Here is an 18,867-nt window from a genome sequence, read left to right as displayed (position 1 = left end):
CAAGGTTTCATCTGACAGAGAAGATCAAATTATTCTATCCCTAAAGAAGCGGTGAAGGTCCATATTTATCCTACAATCAATATAAATTCTGCGTGTCAGGGTAGAAATACATCTCTACCAAAGAAGGTGGAAGGCGCTCCTTCCCTCCACTAGCCTGCAGGACACCCTTGGGCAAGGTCCTGGTTATGCAACCACTGACACCAGGCAGACAGTCTCTGAAGAGTATTGATAATGGCTGGGGTCATCCATCTCGCAAAGACACTGCCCAGAAGGCAATGGCAAAGCACTTCTGTAGAAAAATTTGCCAAGGACAATCATGTTCATGAAAGAACCATGTTCGCCCACATCATATAACACAGCACATAATGAACGAGAGAACAACACAAATTATGTGATCATTATATCCCTGTTATTCTGGGTCTTCAGATCATAGAATGGTACAGTACAGGAAGCAATTTAGTCCACTAGACCTTTGCTAGTTAGTTATGCTTCAATGTGAGTTTGTCCATTTCCATCCTTTCAAGTATTCGTCCAGCTCCCTTTGGAAAGCAATTACTTGTATTAGGCCACATAGTGCCGGATCTCCCTGGGATCCACCCACTCCACATACTTGGTGCAGATGCTGAGGGCTGATCTTTATGCTCATATTTTATTTTTGAAACACAGGGTGGAATTGGACCTTTGAGCTGCAATGCAGAGCGACCCCCGATTTAACCCTAGTCTAATCACGGGACAATTTACAACGACCAATTAACCAACCAACTGGTAGATCTCTGATATGTGGGAGGAAACCCACGCGGTCACGGCAAGAACATACAAACTCCTTCCAGGGAGCAGTGGGAATTGATCTCACGTCGCCGGTTCTGTAAAGCGATGTGCTAACCACTACGTTACCATGCCATTCCTCCATTCCCTAAATGAAGCAGCAACTCTGAGTAGTGTTCAGACCCCAGGTGGCACATTTCAGGGACCCCCCACCCCCCCCTTGGATTTGGTAGCAGGGAGAGCTGCAGCTATCCTTTATTTTCTTTTGAAACTGTAACCTTTCTTCATTAGGACTCCCTGGTCCTGTGTTCCTTTACAGTTGGAGGGTTTCGTTCTTCCTACCAATACATGTCATTTCATATTTTCCTCTGTTAATTTTGATCTCATTTCACCAGCCTGTCCCTGTTTTTGTGACCTGTTGCCAAGCTCAGCGCTGTCTTACCCATCATTTGCAAAATATGACATTATGCCATGTAATTCCCTGGTCTAGGCCATTAATATAAAAGAAAAGCAACAGTGGTTTTAACACCCTCCTCAAGAGATGGCACTGTACATTAACCAGTTGAAGAACAGTCATACATCATCATCCTTGCTTTTTTATATCCGATTTCTTAACAATGCTACCACTACACTCGAATGCTATAGGGCTTCAATTTTGTTAACATCTATTATGCAGTTTTTATTTCAATTGCTCTTTTGAGAATCTGATACACATCAACTGGACTATCTCATTAACCCTTCTCAAAGTGCTGGAGGAATTCAACAGGTCAGTCAGCATCTATAGAGAGGAATAAGGAGACGATGTTTTGTGCCGAGACCCTTCATAAAGGTGAGTTCTGACCTGTTGAGATCCTCTAGCATTTTGTGTGTGTTACTCTGGATTTCCGACATTTTCAGAATCTCTTCATGTGCTTCATCTAAGATATGTGTTTACATATGTCATGCAAGCTACCATTAATTACCTATATTTTTCCTAATTCTAATTTACCTTTCAAGTGGTCGTGGCAGATCCTCTGGTCCTCTCAGCACTCTAAAGCTGGAACTGTGTGGTGGGGCAGAGAAACGTCTCTACTAAAGGTGGAAGGGCCCTCCTTCCCCCCACTAGCCGGCAGGTCACCCTTGGGCAAGGTGACGCACCTGCTTAGCCCCCACTGAACAGAGTCATGTGAAGCCATGGGAGCAGATGGCGGATGGTCGTATGAGCAGCTGGTGCACATCACAAGTCCTGGTTATGCAACCACTGACGCCAGGCAGACAATCTCTGAAGAATATTGATAATGGCTGGGGTCACCTGTCTTGTAAAGACACTGCCCAGAAGAAGGCAGCGGCAAACCACTTCTGTAGAAAAATTTGCCAAGAACAATCGTGGGTCCTGGAAAGACCATGATCAGCCATATTATACAAACACGGTGCATAATGAACAAATGCTGGAACATGCCTGAATATCCCCATGGAAATCACATTTTCCACTGCGGGCAATAGTCTAAACCAGCAATGGCATCTTCCACCCTTCCCGTTGGCTGTCCCAGTGCAAGTTCAGTCGAGTCCTCCAATAGAGCAGTATGAGCTGCTGTAGATTTCATACTTCCTGGGTTGTAAGGTTGCCCGTCAATTCATTGCCAAGTTAAATTGGGTAACAGCATGGTAGTCTCTCTTCAAATTGACTAAGATTCAGTAAGCCCAGAACACATATAAACATAATGCATACTCACACCTGAAATGTTAGTTAAAATTATTAAAACTAATTTAAATGGATGTGACTACCTGTATGCTTGACAACAACCCATAAGTAAATCTACATGAACACAGAACACCATTACAAGAAGATTATGAAAGCTTTAGAAAGGGATCAGAAGAGATATACGAGGATGCTGCTTGGATTAGAGGGTATGAGCTATAAAGAGAGTTTTGACAAACATGGATTACTTCTTGTGGAGCATCAGAGTTTGAATGAAGACCTAATAGAAATTTATAGACTTATGAGAGGCATAGATAGGGTAGACAGTCAGAATCGTTATCCCAAAATAGCAACATCAAGTAGTAGAGGACATGCATTGAAGATGAGAGGGATAAAGTTTAAGGGGTATGTGCAAGACTCTTTTTCTTTCAATTCAGCAATAAATACACTGAAACTACTATGATGACAGACTCAAACAAGAGAAAATCTGCAGATGCTGGAAGTCCAAGAAACACACACCAAATGCTGGAGGAACTCAGCAGGCCAGGCAGCATCTATGAAAAAGAGCACAGTCAACACTTCAGGCCGGAATCTGCCCGATACATTGACTGTACTCTTTTCCATTGATGCTGCCTGGCTGGCTGAGTTCCTCCAGCGTTTGTGTGTGTTGCTTAATGACATACTTTGCAGGATAGGTTAAAATATCTCCTTTAAGAAATATCAAAACTGTACATAATCTTATTATGAAGATTGTATATCCCAGTAGTTACAGCTGCCTAATGAAGCAAACCCTGAATGGATAAAATTTCTTTTTACTTAGAAATATTCCTGATTACTCCGACATTCTTCTCACATCAGAACTATCATCACAAGGAGAGTTGATTTTAAAAAACTTAAATACTGGAGAAAAGGAAAGGTTGTTTGCAGCATGACCCACACATAATTCCCCTGCAATAATGACCCCTTTTTTTTACCTCTGAAGCAGTCGACAGGCCATCCAAATGGCAAAATAACTGGAAGTTTGTTCATTCATCTGTGGAAGGAGCAGCTGCAGCAAGAGAAAGCCGAAAAGCAGCAAAGAAAATTCCAGTTTACACGCCAAGGCACTGTCTGTGCTCAGTCCCTCGTTGGTCATCTTCTCCCTACCCCAGCAAGTATCTTAAATGTAGCACAGAAATACAGTACTCTGTTAATGTCTTGGCACATATATATAGCAAGGGTGCCCAAAACTTTTGCACAGTGATAGTGAGAGTAATGGAGAGTGAGTTTATTAATCTGGCAGGAGCGAAGAATGTTGGAAATGGAGAGGGTGGAGTGCTGCAGGAGAGGTGGGGGACAGGTGGCAGAGAAAGAGTGCCAGGGGTGGGGGCTAGTGCAGTTGCAGATACGCCCAGCCCCAAGACATCAGGCAAGGTCATTTAATTCCAAACAATTGTTTTTTTGATCATTACAGAAGGTGCTTCCTGCTCCCTCCCCTCTCCCGTCCCCTTTTCTTAACCATGATTTTCCTCTCCCTGTCCCCTTTCCACTCTCAGACCACAATATAGACCCATATCAGAATCAGATTTATAATCACTCACCTATATCATGAAATGTGTATTTTTGCTGCAGCAGTACAGTGCAATACATAAAATTACTACAGTACCACCTATATATATGTGTGGGCCTAACACCTTTGCACAGTACTGTACTTGACCAGGAAGTCCTGGAAGAATAATAGAGAAGTAAATAGCACTCCCCATAATTAGCTTCTAAATATCGAACAATCTGCACTGAAAATAGATGCCCTGATTTCCAATTCTTCACAAGCTGCAGGGTGGTTAGATATTAGCCTTGCCAAAGATCACAGAATTTGCCAATAGTCTGCTGATTAAGACTAACAATGTGACATAAAGCTGTTGGATTCTAACCATTAATAGAAATGAATCTTACTTTTTTTATTTGGGGTTGGTGACTTACATCGTGACCAATCTGTTATGTTGAGATTTATGATCCTAACTCGACCTTCAACCAAAGAGGCTGAAGAAGGGTAATGGTGAAGCAATTCAGTTTTGCTTCAGAATGCAGCAAATCGTTTCTCTAGGTTTAAAAACAAACTTTTGTCTGCCTTGCCATTAATTTTTTTGCCATCCACATTCCTGTTAGTGACAGAAGGCAATAATTTTTTGGATGCTAAGCTTTTTTGACATTCAATAGTGCAAAGTAATTCTTAAGAGAAAATAAATTTGTAATCCAGATTAAGTAATTTGAGTGGTGACAGGGTAAATTGAATGTGCTTGGGAGAAAGAAGGCATTGAGAAAACATGATTTTCAGATCTGTGCACTTTTCTCTCGTGTAATTTCTACGTCAGTCGCCGATGGATAGAATTTGATTACTCTGCTTAATCAGCACTTCCACTGACACCATTACACTGACAAAAGGCTAATGAGATGTTTCTTGCATTTACCAAGGCGGTAAAAGGCTAACGAGTTGGACCTTTTCCATCCAGCAATCCCTATTTTGTATAAATTCCATTCAGCCTTTGTTGATCGTGATGGACAGAAATGCTCGTCCAATTTTTCACGTGTCAAGAATGGTTGCACATTTTGCGGTCTCCCTGCCATTCACTCATTAGTCCCCAAAACTAACAAAACACAATTAGATTACACAATCTTTGTCTTCTGTTTGTTTCCTTTTCAGGAAAAGATAAAAATAGGAGAATGAGCACAAATATGGCACCTTCAATCCAGTCTGTTATGTAATTGGTGTTTGCCCATTTGCCTTAATTCCATTTATTTGTCCAAAATCCATAATCCCTGATTCCCTAAAAATTCTGACAGATTCCAAAATGCAAGTCAGCTTCCTTTATGTTTAACAACAGCAACCATTGTCACCTGAGGTAGAGAATTTCAAAGGTTTGAAAACCTCAGAGAGAGGAAATTTTTTCTTATCTCAGTCTTAAGTATTGAACTCCACAACTTAAAGCCATGCTCTCTCTCCAGTTCTAGACTCCCTGCAGCATTTACCCCATGAAGCCGTCTCAGAAGCTTGTAATTTTCAAACACATCACATCTCCGTGAGACCAGAAGAAATAGGTGCAGAATTATGCTATTTGGCCCATTGAGTCTGCTCTGTAACTTTATCATGGCTGATTCATTTCCCCCTCAACCCATTCTCCTGCCTTTTCCCTGTAACTTTTCACACCTTGACTACTCAAGAACCTATCAGCCTCCACCTCAAATGTACCCACAGACCTGCCCTCCATAGCTGTCTGTGGCAATGAATTGCACAGATTCACCGCCCACTGGTTAGAGAAATTCCTCCATATCTCCATCCTAAATGGATGTCCTTCTATTTGGAAGCTGTGTCCTCTGGTCCAAGGCTCATCCAGCATCGGAAACATCCTCTCCACTTTTCACCATTCCAGAGGAGAAGAAGAGGTAATCTAATTGAAACATACACATTTGTGAGGAGACATGACAAGGCAGGTGCTGTGAGGATATTTCTCTCAGTGGGGAGTTTGGTTCGAGACAGGCTTGGCCCTAGGACAAGGAGTTATGATAGATATGAGTAAGAATTTCTTATTTCAGAAGATCTTCTGTCTTTGTAGTTCTCTGCTCTAAAGAGCTGCACGCATTGCTTCAATCAATTCAAGTTTAATTGTCATTCAACCATACATGAATGCTCATGAACACAGCCAAATGAGACAGTGTTGCTCTGGGGTCATGGTGCAAAACACGACACCAACAGTCACACAGCACAGAGAAAACGTAGCACATACAAGATCGCAAGCAGATAAAGGAATCAGTAATATACAGCCGTGCAATAACAAAGTCCATCCATGACACAGAAATCTGAATTTGACCACAATGGAGCTTGTCTTCTGCCGAGCCATCACTGGAGGAGGGGTTGGGGGGGGTTGTCTATCTATTTCATTCAAAAATGAAATAGGTAGACAATAATTTTTAAGGATTTTTGTTGAATTTTACTCAATCATTTCTAATCCAAGGAATCAATCTAGTGAATATTAGTTGTGTTGTCTCCAAGCAAATATATTTTTCGTTAAATCATGAAAACTGTATGCATTTCTCCAAACGTGGCTGCACCAAAGCCATGTAGACTTCATTGCTCCTTGTACTCCATCCCTCTCATAACAGAGGCCAATAATGCAATTGCTTTCTTAATTAATTATTGTTTCCATCTGCTGGCTCTTATTTCTTTGTCATATATGAGGACCTGCAAATCTCTCTGTACACTAGCATTTAAGTAATACCCTACTCTGCTATTCTTCTTCTCGGGATGGATAACTTGACGTCTCCTTCATTATACTCTATCAGCCGTCTGCTTGCCAATTCACTTCACCTGTCTGTGTTCATTTTGTATGCTTTTTGTCACGACAGGATAACTTCTGACATATCCTTAGAAACTCCACACTCATTTCCTACTTCTAAGTCATTAATACCGATTGTGAAACTGAAGGCCCCAAAAATAATCCCTGATGCATTGCACTGGTTACAGCCTGACAACCAGAAAATAATCTGGTTATCCTAATCCCTTGTTTTCTGTCCACTATTCGTAATTTTTTCTTTTCTAATCTAAACACTTTCTTTCCCTGTTTTTATCTTTGCGAGTCTATTTTGGTTCCAATTCACTTTCAGACTGAGGCTTCATCATCAGCTCAGATGCTTTCTTTACTCTTAGTTTGCAACATCCACAGGGCCCTGATATCAATGACACATTTGCTGCCTCAAGGATTTCACTTTGATGAATCAGCAGTGAGCTCAACAGATACATAATGATGCCAGGGTTACAGTATACAATCTACGTGATGCCATGCATTGTATTGAGGCATTCTGTTGTTTGGGGTCAACCACATTGTGTCCCAGCTGTCTACAAGTCAGATACACAAGCCAGGGCAGAACGATATGGAGATCAAGCTGTTGCCCATGCGGCAGGCTCCCCCTCTTCATGCAGCTGATGAATCCAATGGAAAGGGCAGAAACCTTCAGTTTGGTGCCAGCACCATTGCAGGAGTTGCCAGTCAGTGTTGAGTTCAATGTAGGACTGCCTCAGACACCCCAGCTCTGGATTTTTCCCCAGAGAGGGGGTACAGCTGCAAGGCAGCAGAGGTTTGAGATCAGAGTTTTCCTTCTCCTAGATAAGCTGCCAGCCACAGATGAGCCTCATCTCCCCCAAGCGACTTGGTTTTAAGGGGCCAGTAATCCACCTCTGCCCCTTCTCCTGTCAGTAGAAACAGTTCTGCTGGGCTTAGTAGCTAAGCCACATGCAAAGGCTAGGAGCTGGATTTGGTTGTTAAAGGCTATTTGAGATGCATGCCATTGGGAGCATATCCCCACCTACTCCTCTGGCTATGACAATCTTAAGGAACTCACTCATTGTAAGATCATGGAACATAGAACATGGAACGGTACAACACAGAAACAAGCCCTTTGACCCATTGTGTCAGTGCCAAACATGATGCCAATCTCAACTAATCCCATCTACCTGCACATGATCCATACCCTCTTCTCTTGCCTGTTCATCTATATGGTCTAAACATTGCTATCATACTGGCAGCTACCATGTTTCAGGAACCTACCACTCTCTATGAAAAAAGCTTTCCTTGCAAATCCTCTTTAAACTTCCCCCCCTTTCACCTTGAAACTAAGCCCTCTATTATTTGCCATTTGTGTTTGGCATTACAGCAATTCTTAACTCTATATTAAAGAAATTTTTGACAGTAGTGTTTCACTACAGCAATCCACTCAATTTACACCGTAATTGTTTTAGATTTAATATTTTAAGTTGCTAATTCATTTTCCAGTGAAAGAAAATACACTAATTTCTTAAAATACTCCGCTACGATACTGCGATATCAATGCACATTTAAAAGAGAAGCATTTATTCTGAACCTTAAAGTATGCTGCAAGTTTTTCAAATAATTTTTACTCAGTTTTATCCAAATTGTTGATATTTTACTTCATTTGAGAGTGCTTTGACTAGTGTTCACCACTATGTGCTCTGTTGTAAGTCGTGGGCGATCACGGGCAAGGACCATGATTGTTCTTGGCAAATTTGTCTGCAGAAGTGGTTTGCCATTGCCTTCTTCTGGGCAGTGTCTTTACAAGACGGGTGACCCCAGCCATTATCAATACATTTCAGAGATTCCCTGCCTGGCGTCAGTGCTTGCATAACCAGGAGCTGTGATATGCACCAGCTGCTCATTTGACCATTCACTACCTGCTCCTATGGCTTCACGTGGCCCTGGTCGGGGGGCTAAGTAGGTGTTACACCTTGCCCAGGGGGACCTGCAGGCTAGCAGAGGGAAGGAGCGCCTTACACTTCCTTTGGTAGAGACTTTATCTTCACCACTCCACCCAGCTTTGACTAGTATTAAAAAGAATACCTTGATGTGGCAGCCGAATTTTAAAATAGGCACTTTAAAATGTAGAGAATTCTATGACCACAGAATTATAACAGAGTATGTTACATGCATGGGATAGCAAAACTCTCCACTATGGTTGTTATTTCCACATCACGAATAACCTTGAGCTCAATTGCGGATGAAACCACTTCACATAGTTGTCTATTTGGCACCCGCTGTCAGCAAGGGTGCACTCTCTCTGCATCGTGAACAGCATTTCTTCACATTCTTTACAATATTCTTCAGTCACTTATTTCAACTGGCCTGTTAATCTGAAATTAAAATTCCACATCAAACACTTACTGCAGTGCCTTATTTTAATCATAATTCTACATTTTATGATTATATATTTCATTTATTTCTCTGACGGTGGTATCTAAAAAGAGGATGCTGTCCAAGTTGCATGCCATCTTGGACAATGTCTCCCATCCACTACATAATGTACTGGTTGGGCACAGGAGTACATTCAGCCAGAGACTCATTCCACCGAGATGCAACACAGAGCGTCATAGGAAGTCATTCCTGCCTGTGGCCATCAAACTTTACAACTCCTCCCTTGGAGGGTCAGACACCCTGAGCCGATAGGCTGGTCCTGGACTTATTTCCTGGCATAATTTACATATTACTATTTAATTATTTATGGTTTTATTACTATTCAATTATTTATGGAGCAACTGTAATGAAAAACAATTTCCCTCGGGATCAATAAAGTATGACTATGACTATTAGAATTAGGGTGCTACGGTAGTGTAGTGGTTAGCACGACACTTTACAGTACTAGCAACCTGGGTCCAATTCCTGCTGTTTCCTGTAAGAAGTTTGTATGTTCTTTCCATGACCACGTGGGTTTCCTCCGGGTGCTCTGGTTTCCTCCCACAGTCCAAAGACATACCGGTTAGCAGGTTATTTGGTCATTGTAAATTGTCCCGTGATTAGGCTTGGGTTAAATCGGGAATTGCTGGCAGTGCGGCTCATAGGGCCGGGAGGGCCAGTTCTGTGCTGCATTTCAATAAATAAACAAACAAATAAATAAATAATAAATAACTTAAATGTGAACTCTGCTAACTTACATACTGTCATACTTTGTATGTACTATCATATATAAAGATGGAAAAAATAGACTGCAGCTTTGGACAGTGACATTAACAACTCCTCATATTTCCAGCAAAAATATGAAATCTTACATTTCTGAATTCTAGCTTCTCCCAATAACTTTCCTCTCCCTGTTGATGTGATAATATATTTGGTCATATTTAGTGCCAAAACAATGCATTTCTCTGTGGTATCCTGAAAAAGATAAACACCTTTTATTGCACAAATGGTCCAATAAGTGACAGTCCATTATTGAGAACGTTGTGATTGAAGCACAGCAGAAAGCTCTTTCAAAGTGCCACATAACCAGTCAGGTTTAAGTAATGTGGTTATTCTATCATCACTTCAGTGATGTGGTTATTGAGTCTGTCACTTCGCACAATAATATTACCAAGTACAATATAAATATTTTAAATGTCTATTTGAATGTATTAAGGTATGTTTCCCGGTAAACTAGGCTAAACTTTGCATTTTATTTTAAACCTTCTTGTGTCTGGTAAGATAGAGCCAGTGACGAAAAGCTCACAGAACTACTGAATACGCTTCTTCTTCTAAATATACTTCTTCTGAACTGCAACCAATTGCAGCCTGTCGTCGTCATGGCTATCCCTTGAGGTCGAGGATGATGGTCTTCGTTCTGTTGATCTACTTATGGGCTCTCAAGCGGCTTACGAGTCCAATCTGGCCTGTAACTTCTACTTTAAGGATGTATTTTTGAGCCAACTAAACAATCTGGCGCATTTGCAGTCTCCTGGGGGATTCAGTGAGGGTGAGAGCGGAGAGTGCAAAGGCAGCCGTTGACTCCTAATGATGGAACACGATCCCACGGTTGGCTCCATTACTCCACACTGATTAAAGCGTCGAGAAAGGTTAAAATCATTGAGGACAAGAGTGGAAACCAAACAGGTGTTCAGCTGCTGCTGGCGGTAGGTGCAAGAATCTTGGATCCCACCCTGCAAGGTTCAGAAGCAGCCAATGGGCTACTGGAGGTGCTTCACTCACCTCAGTCCTCACGGCTGGGGACTCTGCAGTTCACGTTCCATGTGTTTCTGTTTACTCTTTTTTTTACTACTTGTGCGATTTGATCGAGATGCGTCGGCGTTGAACTGAATCAATGGATGAGGTCTGCAACCATCGGGCTCCTGGACTGGCTTCACTCGCCTCAGCAGCTCAGTGGCTATGGACTCACTTTCAGGGACTCCGCGATTTAATATGTTATTTGTTTACTTTTTGTTGTTTGCATGATTTGTTCTTTTTTTAATTCATTGGGAGTTTGGTGGTCTTTGTTTTGTGGGGCTCTTCTTAAGACAGGTTCTATTGTGTGCCTTTATTTTCTAGCTGCCTGTGAGAAGACAAATCTCAAGGTTGTACTGTATATAGCGTACATTGATATAAATGTACTTTGAACTTTGAACACCTTGTGCAATTTTCTCATTTTGTGATGTCTCAATCATTGAACCCACTATCCTCTACTCAACAGCTGGGATTTTTAAGAAAAGATTTGGACAAATCAAACATGGATTATGCAGAAGCCAACCAGATCATGTGAAGAAAGGAGCACTTAAGTTGTAAGATCTTATTCTAATGTTGTTAGTTTAACAGAAATAACTTATTGTTCCGTTAAATACTGACCAAATTGAATATATTGTGGCAAATATATCTAACTTCAGATCAGTTAAATTTTACATATTATCGGATTACTATTGCCAGCTTAATCAAAAAATAAATATTTTTAAGAACACTAGAAGTACTCTACGGGTCAGGAAAGAGAGAAAATTAAAGGTTTAGGTCAACAACTTCTCATCTTAGCCTGGATTGTTTTGGTCTTGTTGCCTCACCCACGATCATATCCAGCACTTGCCCTGTCATGCAAGATCTACCTTAGCATCTCAAGGTTCAGCAGCATGCTATCACCAGTGGCAGGATCTCAGTCTAAGAATAAGGTGGACCTGCCTTGAAACACCCCGGGCAGAAGGCAAAGCTAAGGCTGGACTTGGCTGGCTGCAAAATCTGTAATTGATTTTAATGCCACTCAAATGAATCTAACATTCAGAGAATTAAAACTATTAGAATTAAAGTACTTAAAAACTCATTAATAATTAACATTAACTGCAAATAATTTAAATGTTAAGGCAAAGTAATGTCACTAACTTTCCCTTTTGTCCTATAATTCCATTAAAATCAATGAGACCAGGTATCTGTGTCAGATCCAATCTGTTGAGGATCTGAACGATGATTTCTCTAATGCTATGCTAAGATTCCCAGCAAGTTTAAGCGCTGCCACTGGGGTTCAGTGAAAGAATAAATAAACAGATTCTATCTTCTGAATCTGTAAGTGCATGTCTTCTGTGTTTTTCACAATGCATATGGATATTTCTGGGACTTACTGCACTCTCAGTGGTTGCAATAGCAGGATTGGGATTGCTAAATGCATGTCCAAGCATTTGAACAAGATACTAAAGACAACATAATTTCTATGGGTATGAAACTCAGAGTGTTCCAGTGCTGTGTTCTTTCCACACTAACATATAGAAGTGAATGTTGGACAATATCAGAGCAAAATGAGGGAAGACTTGAATCTGCAGAAATGTGGCTTTTGAAAAGAATGATGAAAATATCATGGAGGGACAATAACAAATGAGGAAGTGTTGTGAAAAGTGGGCAATAAGAAGAGAGCTGATATCATCAATCAGAAAATAATGGCTAGAATTTCTGGGACATGCACTAAGCAAAGAGAAGCTTGAACGTCTTGTAGTGACGGGAGAAAAACTGATGAAAGGAGAAGTTGCTGTTGACAGCGTATGAGATACATCAAGGGATGGACGGGCAAAAGTTTTGAAGAGCTTATTAGAACTTCTCAGATTAAAGACAGATGGAAGACCATGATCGTCCACGTCATACGACACAGCACGTAGTGATGATGACGAGTGGTTGTATGTTGGCTGTTCCAATTGAAATCACTGCAGTAGGGGGCAAAATTAGCCCTTTAGCTTCATTTCTCTCTCCACAGAAATTGCTTGCACATTTCCAACGTTTCCTGTTTTTACTTCAGTTTTCCATCATCCAAAGCATATTGCTTTTACGTAGAACAATAGAACTCTGGGGAGGCCATTCAGTCCATGATGTTGTGCTGATCTTGGTACTAATTTGTACTAAGTGTCCTTCTGTTTAATCATCCATATCCCTCCATTCCCTTCATATTCGCATGTCCATCCCATCCCAGACACTGCTGTCAATCTCCTGTCACTTGGTACACCTTAGCCAAGGCAGTAAGGCTGAAAAACAGATTCTTTCCAAAGGCTATTGTGCAGCTGAATAATGCTACACCTCAGCTTGCCAATGGCCTTTGAGTATTATGGACTATCAAAGTCACTTGTTGCATGTAAATATAGGAATTTTTCATTTAATTAAGCCATACCGCATTCATTGTAAATATCTGTTTTGCATGGACTGGAATACCACAATCTCATTACTCAAGACAATGACAATAAAGTTCTATTCTTTTCTATTCTTTCTAAAAGTACCTTAAATGCCACCAAAGTGCCCGCTACCACCACTACCCTTGGTAATCAGTTCCAGGCACAAAGCTAAGCATTTCATAGGCCTTCTTTACCATCTTATGCTAATGAGTTGCCATTTTTGTGTGGACCCCACATTATATTATATTGCATTATACTAACTTCTTTAGGTTGGTCAAGGAACAACAGAAATAAGAAACAGTTGTAATTTTGTTATTGCATAAGAATCTTAAACTCTTTTTTTCTGGTAATATTAGTTGAGGAAAGCAAAGTGCTTCACTTAAGTTCAATTTTCTACCTCTCTTAATACACTGATGTCCTTTGAGAAAATTTTTGAGGAAAGATCATGAAAGTAAGTATAAATTAGTAATTAACATCAAACAAAGTGCAAACATTTTTACATTTTTCTTAGTTGTTTCTTCATCCACCTCCTCTCCACCTGTGTACATACATCTATTGATGCTTCTGGACACATCTTCAGTGATGTTCCTGGAATCATCGGGTATTTCAGGTCTTTCAACATCATACAAACTCCTCCAGGTGACCCAGCCGGGGCTGATCAGACCCCAGCTTGTGTCCAGATGGCTAGCTACTTATGACTCCATGGCTCCCCTCTTTTGAGCCACAGCCATCTTGAGGCCCTCTCTGCTGCATCGGTGGTATTGCAGATGGATCTCCTCTTCCTCTCTCCCTCGATGCCCAAAATGCTGAAGGCTCTAACTAAAGAACGGGCTATGAATCCCCTACAACCAATCTCCACTGGGAGACACCTCGCTCTCCATCCAGCCTGCTGACAGTTGCTGACCAGTCCTGCGTACCTGGAGAGCTTCCTTTCAAAGCAAAACTTCCATTAATAAAACATCTTTTTCAATCTTGGGAGGCACATAAATGACAGTGAAGCATCTTTTAAGTGAAGTCATTTATTATATAGATACCCAATTTCAAAACAGAACAGAAAGATGGTAATGAGTTAATGAGCAGACAATATCTTTAACAGAAACAAACTGAAGAACAGGTATCAGCCATAAAAGATGCCTTACTCTTCTACAGAGTCATGGGATCTTTCATACCTGCCCGAGAGAGGAGACTCTCCAATAACTTCAGAGTCAGAATCAGAAGCAGAATCAGGTTTAATATCACGAAATTTGCTATCATGAAGCAGCAGTACATTGAAATACATAATAATAAAATACTGTAAATTACAATATATTTTTTAAAGTTAAATAAGTAGTCCAAAAAGAGAAAAAAAACTAGTGAGGCAGTGTTCATGGGTTCAATGTCTATTCAGGAATCAGATGGCAGAGGGGAAGAAGCTGTTCCTGAATCGCTGAGTGTGTGCCCTCAGGATTCTGTACCTCCTTCCTGATGGTAGTGATGAGAAGAGGGCATGCCCGGGGTCTTGAGGGTCCTTAATGATGGACGCTGGCTCTTTATGGCATCGCTTCTTGAAGGTGGCCTGGATGCTGGAAACGCAGGTGCTGACTGAGTTTACAACTTTCTGCAGCTTACTTCGATCCTGTGCAGCGCCCCCTTCACACCAGATGGTGATCCAACCAGTTACCATGCTCTTCACAGTGCATCCGTAGAAATTTGCCGGTGTCTTCAGTGACATGCCAAATCTCCCAAAACTCCTAATGAAATATAACTGCTGTCGTGCCTTCTTTGTAACTGCATCGACATGTTTAGCGTTTCCACTGTTTGTTCACATGGAAGCAAGAATGTTAACCAAATCATACTCAGCCTTCAATCCCAAGGGTGGCGATAGCAGAGTATTTCACCATCACAAAAAATTACACACTCTTTTTGTTTATTCTGGCATCAGACAAAGTTATTAGGTTTCTCGTTGCATTTATAGTTTGCAAAAGCATTAGCCAGAATTGAAAATCTGACTTCTATCAGCCAGGGGTAAAATTATATGTGAGTAATGGTTCACCTCATGTAAACAGATAAAACTGCTGCACAGAGACATTGAACATTTATTTATAGTACTCACAGCGTGTTGTGCCAGAAGTGTAATAATTTTAACAATGCAATAAACTTAATGAAATGATATAATGACTCCTTGTCAACATGTAAAAAAGGCACATTCTACCTCTTGAATATTGAGGCCACATGGGTATTAAGATATATAAATTCCACATATAAAGTACAAAAATGTAAGAATTTGTTGAGGAGTATGTGACAGAAGCAGAATCTTTAGGTAAGTAGAATCCTACAGAGCAAACTGACAAGAGTTGCAGTCATATTCATCTACAGAAATTTTAAAAACGTATATTTCAAACAAAGTCATTATTGTTTCTATGTCTTACACTTGGAAGTGTTGTCCAGATTTCAGAAATATATGTGCATATTTGCAAAAAGAATCACCCAAGCAGAGATGATTATTGACTACTGTTGGACAAAGTCATTCCAATTCTCTGACACGGCCAATTTTTTTCAGCGTTACTGGTCTGCTCAGCATTGCCAGTCTGACAAGCATTGCCAAAATAAGAATGTTGCGCACCGTGCAGTGGACAGTCAGGAGCCAAATGGTAAATGCAATGCAACACATGTAAGCTCTTTTTGTATGTTGACCAGCAAGTCTGGATGCAAAATAAAGGAGGAACTATGATTCTGAAGTTATCAAATGTAGTTGATGAAACAGTGTTGTGATGCACCAAAACCCATTAAATGAAACGGTGGCATGGTACATTCAAGAATCACACTCTTGATGGTGCAATGTGTAAAGCACTTAAATGTAATGGGAAGGAGTAGGGTCATAAATTGAAACTCTCAAGCCCTTGAGGTGTGCTGTACTCTGAAGCATTCAGATTTTATTTGAAAGGGGAAGGGTGAAGTGCTGAGGGTCATAAAGAGACAATGGTATGGTGAGGTATTTAAATGTAATGTGAAATACTGTAATACAGAATACCTAATATACTTTAAATGTTTCATTATCTGGAACAGCCATCACCAGTGACAGGAAATCCCCAACAGGAGGCTCCACTGACATTAGATTACATTTTCTCTCCTTCTACAGAATTTCTTCTGTAATGGGGACAGGATGAATTTTATTTTTCTGTGCTGTGGAATGTTGAGAGCAACCTCCAGCATGTGTAAACTGCAGCGGAACTAATTGTGTTCCACTTTACACCTGATGAGGGAATTAGACATAACAAAAACTGGATGAATAAACTACTGTAAAACAAAAGACCTGGAGTAAAAATAATTTGAGTCAACCAATTCTCTTTTCAGGAGTGTGAAATTAGTCTAAATCTACAAATTGGATAGGAAAAAAATGTGAAATGTAACATGTTTTACAATAGAGGTAATTTGCATGAATAATGATACTAATTATCTTTATTAAATAAGTATTTACTTTGACTGAAACTTGGCTGCTGATCAACAGATGGGTTGTGCTGCACATCCTGCATACCTTGCCGCTGATAGACAATAAATTACATCACTCCTACAGAGCTGTCACCGGAGCACAGTAAGCACACGAGGGTAAGCATTATTATTGACATTAGAAATCCTGCACAATGCAATTTACTCAATGCCCACGACAAAACGGTGACAATTTACTTCAGAAACGCACAAGTGAAGGTCAGTGCAAAGCTGCCGGGGACCCGCGCAAATTACAGGGTAAACGACGGAAGTCAGAATAAACGGGTGTAAACAGTTACCACTTAAATAATGCGCGCTCTTGTCAGAAAGAGACACAATTCAAATAAAAACACTATTTACTTTCTACGTTAAAGAAAGATGACTCTTTCCATCGACAGCATTTATAAGGATGCAGATTAGAGACACCAGACGTCCCTCCTGTACGTTTTACACAATGCAGTTGCTAAACAGTCGGGCTGCTAGTTTACAGCTGGCGGGAGCGAGGATTCAGAGTTACAGAAATTGGCTCCTACCTCACTCCCATTCGTAGAGCCGCAAGCAGACAGGTTTTAAGGTGAAAGTCAGGATGGGTGAGATTGAGTTCAAAGGACGGTCCGTGTTTGTTAAGGAACCGGGAGAATTACAAATTACGAAGGGTGATAGGGACGGGGAGGGAGCAGAATGCCAGTGGAAATAGTGACAGTCACAAAATGCGGAAGAGATGGAGCAGGAAATGCAAACTGAAGAAAAAGAATACGATGTTATGACTGGAGGGTGAACAAAAAGCACAGATACACTCCCCGGAGTTGGCACACCGAGTCTGGAAATAATAGCTAATCCGGTTAACAGAGTTACACTTACACAAAAACTCCAAAGAGGAAAACTCTCATGCCGATCTCAATTGCTAAATCCCGCAAGCTCTTCTTCTGTGGTTCTTTAGGAGGCAAATGCATGGCCAAACTGGAGACTGTTCTCACTAATTATATATAAAAACCAACAGATAGCGGGTGTGTGTCCCAGTGAATGGAAAGGAGCGAGGCTGTTGAGGATGGCAGGTGTCAATGGACTCTGGATGTCCGAGGCAGCCGGCTGCGAATCCCAGCACGCCGCATCCCCAGCGCTGCTCGGTTTGAATTTCAGCTCCCCCTGCCTTCGGCGGCGCTCACTGTGCGCGATCGATCAGGTGAGCCGCTGGAGGACGGTGGGGGTGGGGGCTGAGGCGAGTCGAGGTGCTGCGGAGACGCAGAGCCAGGTGATACTGTATTCGGGTGCCCGTCCCCGGCTCTTAAAGCGGCACCTGCCCCGAGTTTAGCAGCAACCAAACAGAGTTACTTCAAACAGCAAAAGGTTGCCCCACTTACTTCATGCTTTTGGAAGTCAAGAACATTCCAAAATAAAGGATTTCCCTCTCTGGCGACTGGCATGAATAACCAACGTGTACACATACTATAAACCACCTTCTCCCGTCAATACAGGGCATGATTAAACTGTTTTAACATAAGAGACACATTTTGTTGAATAGTTATGGAGTGAGAGGGAATTATTTTACACAAGAAAGCCTGAAAAAAAGTGCAGAGAGACTGCTCGTCCTCTGTTCACGCCTTTCGCCGAAGACATTGGCACTAAAATTCTTGTCGCTTACAGAAAAGCGTTCGCTGCTCGTTGGTTTTACTTTAAAGTCCCCTTTGGTGTATCCTGGAAGACGGCGCTAGTTTTCTGACCAGAAGTGGACGTGTGGGAGTGGGAATTGTTTCTTGGCTCTCTGCCGGCAGTTCACGTAAAAGTTTCGGGCTTGGTAAAGATACCGATGTACTGTATAGAAAGACACAGAGCACGGTTTACATCAGGTCAGAATGCGACCTCGGGAAATGGCTAGACCATTGTAGATAAACCAGGCACCGGGTACAATTTGAGCATTTTTGACGTTTTAATGGACCGAAGTGGTAAGTATAGTACCTGGCGGAGCATTCGCCATTCAATGTCGCCGCCCTCTCTCAACGTGGTCCTCGGTTATTATTGCACTGAAGACCCCTGTTTGCCCTGG

General features: G+C 41.4%; 1 protein-coding gene across 3 annotated transcripts in view; it reads right to left on the bottom strand.

Moving 5' to 3' along the window:
- The window catches only part of plpp4 (phospholipid phosphatase 4), a 406,496-nt gene extending 388,539 nt beyond the window's left edge, over positions 1-17,957 (bottom strand). For 2 of the 3 annotated variants that reach the window (XM_063071213.1, XM_063071215.1), the window contains exon 1: positions 17,685-17,957. In XM_063071213.1, coding sequence (XP_062927283.1) covers positions 17,685-17,776 — 92 coding nt within the window. In that variant the 5' untranslated portion in view covers positions 17,777-17,957. Of the gene's footprint in view, positions 1-17,356; positions 17,499-17,684 lie in introns of those variants that run through there. The other variant, XM_063071214.1, reaches the window with a different exon arrangement.
- Positions 17,958-18,867: the final 910 nt, after the last annotated feature.

Source organism: Mobula hypostoma, chromosome 19 (genome assembly GCF_963921235.1).
Source record: "Mobula hypostoma chromosome 19, sMobHyp1.1, whole genome shotgun sequence".
In the NCBI taxonomy this organism is placed as follows: domain Eukaryota; kingdom Metazoa; phylum Chordata; class Chondrichthyes; order Myliobatiformes; family Myliobatidae; genus Mobula; species Mobula hypostoma.
The sequence above is the reverse complement of the archived record's forward strand: the minus strand, read 5'-3'. Positions and strand labels throughout refer to the sequence as shown.